The sequence below is a fragment of the Astyanax mexicanus genome, chromosome 1, assembly GCF_023375975.1.
Source record: "Astyanax mexicanus isolate ESR-SI-001 chromosome 1, AstMex3_surface, whole genome shotgun sequence".
Classification (NCBI taxonomy): domain Eukaryota; kingdom Metazoa; phylum Chordata; class Actinopteri; order Characiformes; family Acestrorhamphidae; genus Astyanax; species Astyanax mexicanus.
Genome location: NC_064408.1, coordinates 77,713,743 through 77,722,580, shown reverse-complemented (window position 1 = coordinate 77,722,580; position 8,838 = coordinate 77,713,743). Strand labels below are relative to the sequence as shown.

General features: G+C 41.1%; 1 protein-coding gene across 1 annotated transcript; it reads right to left on the bottom strand.

Moving 5' to 3' along the window:
- Positions 1–2,544: 2,544 nt before the first annotated feature.
- zbtb1 (zinc finger and BTB domain containing 1) lies at positions 2,545–8,798 on the bottom strand. Its single transcript, XM_022663385.2, has 2 exons — positions 8,627–8,798; positions 2,545–6,408 (listed from the first exon to the last, which is right to left on the bottom strand). Exon 2 carries the CDS (start codon positions 6,393–6,395, stop codon positions 4,353–4,355), a length of 2,043 nt encoding a protein of 680 aa, XP_022519106.2. The 5' UTR covers positions 6,396–6,408; positions 8,627–8,798; the 3' UTR covers positions 2,545–4,352.
- Positions 8,799–8,838: the final 40 nt, after the last annotated feature.

The following is an 8,838-nucleotide window of genomic DNA, read 5'->3' as shown; positions in this document are numbered from 1 at the left end:
TAGATTAATACAAGTCATAATAACTGTAGTTCTAGTGTTTAGTCATTTGTAATAAACATGGTGTTCATTGTTACAGCTACATATTTAAAAATTTCAAATATACAGGTGAATATTATAAAATTTCGATAAATCTAAAATGTTTAGATTTAATTAAATTTCTGGCTATGCATGGTGTCTCTAGGTAGAGACCTAAAAGACAATACCATTACATTACATTACATTACATTACATTTCATTTGGCAGACGCTTTTGTCCAAAGCGACTTACAATAATGAAGTACAAAGTAATAGGAATTTAGATAACCCATTTTTAGATAGGGCTTAAAGGAGGTCGAAGGGAAATAAAGGGATAGAGAAGTGAAGGAGGGGAAGAAGGAAATGGGGTTAGAATTAGTTAGTTTGTTAGAGGTGTTAGGAGAGTAAGTGCTCTTTGAAGAGCTCTGTCTTCAGGAGTCTCTTAAAGATAGCGAGAGATTCTCCTGATCTGGTAGTGGAAGGTAGTTTGTTCCACCATTGGGGAACTCTGTATGAGAACAGTCTGGATTGCTTTGTGTGAGTGTTTGGCAAAGCGAGGAGACGTTCATTGGAGGAGCGCAGCGGCCGGGAGGTAGCGTAAGCCTTCAGGAGTTAGTGCAGGTAGGAAGGAGCCTGTTCTGTCATCACCTTGTAGGCGATTGTAAGCACTTTGAATTTGATGCGAGCATCAACTGGTAGCCAGTGGAGCTCAATGAGCAGCGGGGTGACATGTACCCGTTTTGGTTGGTTGAAGACCAGACGTGCTGCTGCATTCTGGATCATTTGGAGTGGTTTTACTACGCAGGCCGGGAGGCCAGTTAGCAGGGCATTGCAGTAGTCGAGGCGTGAGATGACGACTGCTTGTACCAGGAGTTGCGTCAGAAACTGTGTAATTTTCCTGATGTTATAAAGCGCGAAGCGGCAGGGTCGAGCAACCGAGGCCACATGGTGCGTGAAGGAGAGCTGGTCATCAACCATAACACCCAGGTTCCTAGCAACCTTTGTCGGTGAGAGAGAGAGAGAGTCGATGCTTATAGAGAGGTTGTGTTGAAAAGATGGTTTTGCTGGTATAACCAGAAGTTCAGTACCAGAAGCAATTGTATAAATAATAAGAGACCACTTAAAAATGATGCATTTCTTTGATTTTAACAAATTTTAAACCTCTGGAATATAATCAAGAGGAAGATGGAGGAGCACAAGCCATCAAACCAAGCTTAACGACATCAATGTTTGCACATTAAGTTGGCCTAAAGTTATTCAAAAAGCAGTGTGTAAGACTGATGGTTATTTCACCAAAAGCTCTTCGTCTTTTTTGTTATTTTAGCCATTTCTCACTTTCTGCTAATAAATAACAACATTTTTATTTGGAATTTGGGAGTAATGTTGTAGGTAGTTTATACAATAAAACAACAATGTTTAGCTACACTTGTTTCATTTCAGATTTGGACCCAACATGACCAAAAATGGAAATGCCTTTAAATTTTTAGATGCATGCTATGGTGAAATTGAGAATTTCCTTATTTCATGGTCTTGACATGACGCAAATGACATGACGACAGTGGTATTGTGGTTGTCTCAACTATTCAAACAATATTTGACATTGTCAGGACAGTACATCTGACACACAATGCTTTGTTTTTGATGTCCTTTTTTCTTTCATTTTTTATGTCTTCACCTTAAATAATTGGCAGCTACTTGTATTACTACTTGCAAACATTATTAAAAAGCTTACAGAACAAAGAAAACAAGGTGTACTTCCATACTTTATCCTCAAATCATACATCAAACTTAAATGGTAAATACATTTTTATTGACAGACGTGATCAACATTTCACATTTCACCAAAGAGAAAGCAATTTATTTACCAGAATATGTATGTCTAATGCTCGGAATTTTCTGTGTGAGAGTGTTATTGAAAAACACCATGTTTTTGGGTTTGGCTTTCATATATTAAATATCAATAGCATATTACCAAATGCATATGAATCAATCTTCCTCATATGGGTCATTGCACATGAGTGCATTCCATACGGAGGTTATAAATATAGGCATAATTTGGCAAGACCAATGTGATCACCTGAGTAGATATTGTTTAACAGGTTACAATAAGCGCTTTAAACACATTTGCATTTAGGTGTCACCATCTGGAGCCAAGTGTTTGTTCTGCACTGATACTTCACTTAAATATACTATCAAATATGCATAACTGTACAGCAGGACACTTTGTATTGCAAATTGGTTTGCAGAATTTTATGTAAAATTATCCCTGAAGAAGTGTGTAAATTTAAACATTTAAAGTTTAAGAAAGAAAAACTGAGTTAATTAAACTGTGAACTACCACTGATTTAATTATTTAAAAATAAAATGATAAATATTTTTCATGATACTGAGTGATGAGAGGTGGGTGTATTAGAACAAGAAAACATTTTAATGAGGTCTCCAGGACTAAGGTTGGGATTTACTTCTTAATAGGCACACAAACTAAATGTTGCACTCCCATAAATATTTAAGACATATTAAAGACAGAGACTTCTCAACTGATAGTCTTTAATGTTGTAATCCCATAATATAACAACAGTACAACACCTTAAACTGTCAAATTTTGTTACGGAACTTCTCTCTGACAAAAGATGAGATGCTAAGCACAGCTTATATCACACCAAAACCTTGAAGTTACCTCAAAACAAGTTCACTAAAAAGTAAAGAAAAAAATAGGATAAGTGTGGCATTGTGTACCATGCAAGAGGTGTTCATGAAACTGTCCGTGCCCACACTGTGAACTGTCCTTTTCCACAAGGACCAAACCTACACTAACTTGTAACATGTACGATTAGTTCAAATCTTTCAAGCATTTTGAAAAGTTTACACTGCTAACGGCCAACTATCTCAAGCCTTGTTTATACTTGATCACTTCATTTGACTAGACTTTTTTCTGATAAGATTTTAAACACATGCATTTACACTTGGTAGTCAAATGTGTCTTCAATTAATCAGATTGAAATTTGATTGGCTGTGTGGGACGGAATATAAAAATAGGAATTACTATTTGACTTTTGCTTGTTGAATGTGGCATGGATAGATGGATGTGTTTACACTGCTATAACATATTGCTCAAATGCATCTCCCACCACCTACTGGTGGTTTGTATCTTATTTAATCGAGTTTTTACAACTGCATTTTATGTGGCTTGGCCTCATCCAGACATAATCCTGATACTAAACATTTCTGAATTGACGAGGTGCAAACCGTGTCTGATTTCTCAATGAAAATGTGTTTTCTGCACACTTGTTCCATACAATCGGTTTTAAAACTGAAGAAAAAAAGGGAAAAAAATTATGAAGGGTGAGCAAACTAAAGAAATGCACTTTCCACATAGATTCATTCTTAGTTTATCACAGCAGTATATCATTTTAAATGCTTGAAACAATACATAGTATACCATGAGTTTGTGTGGCATATGACTTTTTAAAAACATTCCAAACAGATATTCTTTAAATAATAATACAAAAAACAGTAGATAATGTCTAATGACAGAACTGATAAGCACTCACTGAAGTCTAACTGATCAAATTAATTTATAATAATATTAATAATCAAGACAATAACCAGCTCTACTTGCATAGTTCATACACTAAATTCCAAATTAAGTTCAAGGGAAACAAGGCTGATGACAAACCCAACTGAGTAGGCTGGATGGGTCAGCTGGAGAGTGTTTCAAGACTCATTTGTGTTAAATTCAGTATTGTAGTGTTCTGATGTAAAAGGGCATAGAAAATACCCTGTAATGCTCTTTTTTCTTTTTCCTCTCAACCCCAAAGATGTATGATTCATGAAAATCTACCTGAAAGGAACTCTTCCAGGGCTACTTTAAATCTAAAATAAAGATAAAAGTAATATTATTTTGTCACAGAAAATGTAGAGCACCAAAAAAAGGTCCTTATTGGCAGAACAGAAACAGCTCTGTTAACACTTTTATAACATTAAAATAAGATAAAAATAAGATGGTACACAGAGCTTGGCATATTAACTGAGGATGGACCAATTACCTCTAAAACATATGAAATTTTTGATCTTAGATTGACAGGTAAAAAGCAACGACATAAGTCATCGATTACATGTAGAGTGAGACCGACTGAGATTCAACAAACGGCAATATGCCTGAAGCTTGAGGCACTAAATCCCACAACAAAAGCAGACCAAAACACCTGGATTATGCATATGTTATTAAAAGTGCAGTTTCATAGGTTATTATTTGGTGTCTAAGTGCATAGATTTTCTCACATTTATCTAGAATGGCTTATAATTTTTAACGGTATCCTCTTTTCACGCACAGTTTTTTTACTGTCTCTTGGTGTGCTTCAGGTTGTAGTGGCTCCGCATGTCTTTACGGAGGCGGAATTTCTCCCCACACACACCACAAATATACAGGTGAACATCCATGTGTTTCTCCAGGTGTTCCCCGTTAGGAAAGATCTGGAAGCACACCTGGCAGATGGTCTCTCCTGCCGAGAGGTGGGAGATCATGTGGCGCACGTGATCGTGCTTGAGGAAGGTACCCTGGTCGCAGACAGGGCACACGTAGCGAGCCATGCCTTTGTGCATGTCAGTGTGCAGCCGAAGCTGGCGCTCGCGCAGGAACTGCTTGCCGCAGGTCTGGCAGGTGAATTGTTTCTCCTTGGTGTGCACGGTGTAGTGCTCACGCAAGTGGCACCGCTGGTAGAAGCCCTTACCGCAGATGGCACAGAAGTGTTTGCGTCGGTGATCTGGTTCGCTGCCGTCCTCCATCGCAGCCGGCCGGAACGGCTCCTGTTCAGGACAAGACAGCGTGTGCTCCACAGCCAGACTTTCACTTTCAAAAATCATTCCACAGAGGGGACACCGGTAACCTAAATCAGCCCCTTCTAGCAAGCCTTCCTCCATGGACTGCGCATCTTCAAGCAGAGGGGAATCCTCACCTGGGGAATCAGTTTCTGCACACTGGGACTCCCCACAGCGCTCAGCATGCTCCTGAAGCTGCCTCCCCTTGATGAGCACCTGGCCACATCTACCGCAGGCACATATATGTCCCATGTGGCTTGAAATGTAATGAGCAGACTGGTCCTCCTCGGTAAGCATGGCTCCACACAGCTCACATGGAGCGCAGTCCCCATCCTGCTTTTCCTCTTTGATCTTGCTCATCTTTGCTTCAGAACCAGATTCCTGACTGTGGCCCTCCAGCACACAAGCTCCATCATCAATGGCAGACCCTCCCGCCTCTTCTTCACTGTCAAATCTCATGTGGTCTGCAGCATCGGCTCTGAAGTTCTGGTGGCGGACCTTACAGCTCCCTACACTATGGTTAGCCATCTGAACTACACTGATGTTTTCCATCTCTGTGTCAGAGTCTTCTTCCTGCTCTACTTTAATGGTTATATTCCTGGACAAGGCTGGATCGTTGTCCATTCCTGTGGCAACGGACCTGATCACAGTTTCTGGATCTGATTTGTGGTCAGACCAGTCCTCTTCACCCTTGTAATCTGCTCTATGTTCCTCCAATCCCTCAGAGGCTGAACTCTCGGCCTTGCCGGAGTGGTTGTCAGCTGCCTTGCCGGCTGCGGGTGCCTGGACAGCCTTGCGGTTGGTGCATGTGAGAATGTGCTCGATGAGCAGCTTCTCACAACTGAAGACAAAGCCACAGTCGTCACATGTGTAAGTACGACCGAACCGGGGCCGTTCTTTCAAGGTGGAGCTGCGGCCTGAGGTCCTCTTTCTCAAATCACAAGGCTGCTCCACGAGATTATCAGAGTGTGTTGGAGCAAGCGTGAGGACCACATCTTCAACAGGCCTCACAGTTGAGATGTTAATGTTCGGACGAGTGGGTGTGCTTGCGACCTTGGGCACACGCTCGCTCTCTGCGGGGCTCGACCTCCGCTGCTCAAACATGCGTACGCCGAACATCATCTTGCCTCCCGCTGCACTGGAGGAGGACGAGGAGCTGGATGATGATGAGGAGGCAGAAGAGGAAGGAGTAAGGTTGGGCGTTCGGATGTCTCGCAGATCCTCCAGAGAATCAGGGATGTAGTACATCTGCAGATAAGCCATGGAGGACTTCAGTTCCTCAAACTCAAATTGGCCAACCATGATACGGCCGAGGTACATGAGCTGCAAGATGAGGTCAAAGCACTCTGCGCTGATCTGCATGTTGCTGAGATCCAGGCGCGCTGTCCCCTGCTGGTCTCGGATGAACATCATCCTGAAGTAGGAGCTGCAGGCCGCCAGCACAGCCTTGTGGGCTCGGAAATAAATGTCACCAATGGTGATGCAGCAGTCACACAGGAAACCCCACTCCCGTTGGTTGTTAAGCTGCTGCAAAACATGCTCACTGTGGCTTGGCCTTGCCATCACCTATGGAGGACTGTAAAGAAAGAAAAAAAGAAGAAAAAACACACACCACCATGATTAAATATATATATATACAGTAATAAGGGAAGTTCACCAAAATTACTTGTACAAAAGTGAATGGAATAACATACAGCATATTTTTGCTTTTACAATTGGCTCACTTGATAACTTACATGTATAATAATCTTTCAAATACATATACATACATTGAAGACAATACGATAGAGGAAGAAATTGCCAAATTAAATTACTTTAAATTCTCTTTCAATGTATCATACTTTCTTCACTTAAATATAACTTAAAAAAGCATAAATCTAATTGAATATGATATTTCTCTGACTGAGGTCCTGTCCACACATTTTAGACAACATAACTTTTTACTCTGTCTCTAACTATAAAATTCAGCAGAAAGCACCAACATTTCACAAGGTTTGATTTTTTGACCTTAAGAATTTTTAAGGTTTTCCTTAAAAATCAAGTGTAGATCTAAATACCATGTGGAGCTAAAACATTGAATCAGAAAAAAAATTCCATCTTTTCTATAAGCTATTTTGTTTACCCACACAAAAACAGTGAAAAGCAAATTTTCAGTCACTTGAAATTTAGTATTCATGAGGACTCAAGGCAAAAAAAAAAATCCAGCATGTGTGTGGATGGGGCAAGCACAGTATCTGCCATCCAGTGTGATCTGCTGTGATCTGTTTTTTTATGTTATCTCTTTTGTTACTTAATTACATGCAAACTGTAGTCTTTCTATGTAGTCTTAAAAAGCAGTCGATCAACTTTTCTGTTTGTTTTCTAGTATTTTAGTACAATAGTAGTACTAGTATTTAATAGTAATCTTTATTATAACAGACATGGACTATAAGTCTATGTACATTCTTTCTGATTAACAGTGGGAAAGCTAGGGAGCTATGGACTTGTTTACATTAGAGATTTACATTAAATTAGAGCACTGCAGTACAACTAATTCTGTGGTGTGAGGGCTATATGTTTTCACCTTTTTACAGAATGTGAATTTGACTATTGGCCTTCACTTTAATTTAGAATAAGTCAAGAGAAATATAAACATATTTACATAACAAGGAAAAGTTTTTCATTCTCCTGTTTGCATAGTATTTCCTCAGTTGCAATTTGTACAGTTGTCTTGCATACATAATCAGGGCTGCCAACTCTCAAACACTGACGTTGTGACTCACACTCACACCAAGCTTGCTATTTTCACACACATTTCTAACTACCCCTTTCCTTTTTAACCAAAACAACCTCCTGACAAACTTTACAGAATTTGCTGATTAAACTTACAGCCCATTTAGGGGGTTGCCCATCTAGAATCTCACAAAAAAAAAAACTATATTTAAACATGTTGCCTCTTTCAAAACAACAACAAAAAAGATGGGTAACATTTACTAATAAGTATTATTATTTATAATAATAAAATGAATAAACAGTAATGAATTTACACATTAGTTAAAATATGTATGTACTAACTAGTGTTAATTAATAATTAGTAGAGCCATTCTGCTGTAAGTTGTAAATTAATGTGCCTAAATAAATACATTAATTCAACTTTCGTGTATGTGACATACTTTGTGTGTGACAGGAACGATTATACACACTGTAAAGTCTGTACTCTCTGTATAGATCAGAGCTACTCTGACTGTGTTTAACACTCTGTATTACGGTATAGTTCGGTAAATACAGGCTAAATAACTCCTTAAGTCTCTGTCACTGGTGAGGAGCGTGGTGTTTGTGTGTATTAAGCCCTGAGTTCAGGAGTGTACAGGAGTGTACAGAGAGTGCACTCTGACTGTACTTTCTCTTTGTTGTGCTGAAACTGGGAGGTGGAAGTCCCGCCCCCGCGCTCTGATTGGTCCGTTCCCGGGCCAGACTCATGCGGGCGTCGTGGCTGTCAATCATCACGCACTGAAAAAAAAAACTAAAAAACAAAACTCCGCTCGTCCGAAAGTGTCTGAAACACCGGCCCGGTCGAGTCGGGGTCATGAGCGGGGTCGAGCGGGTACACGGGATCAGTGAAGCGGCGGGTCTGGAGCTCTGATCTGCGGCTCGCTCGCTCGCTGCCTGCGTGTGTGTCTCTCCCGCACGCCCGCCCGCCGCCCCCACGCTGCTTTCCCCCGCACGTAATGGTACTGGGAGGAGGAAGAGCTCGCGCTCTCGGAGCTAAAGCTAATGTTTACACTCGCAGAAGGCCAGCGGTACGATATACTCACCCGCGCGTCGACCGGAGGCGAGCGACGGAGTGGAGCTGGGACGCGGAGCCGCGGGCTCTCGCCGCGTTCTTGGCCCGAGAGGCGGGAGGAAAGTTGGGAGGACGGGGAGAGAGAGAGAGAGAGAGAGAGAGAGCTAATCGCCCCCTCGCTTCTACAGCAGCAGCAGCAGGAGGAGCAGGAGGGATGAAAGAACTTCCGCACAGCCGCTGCGC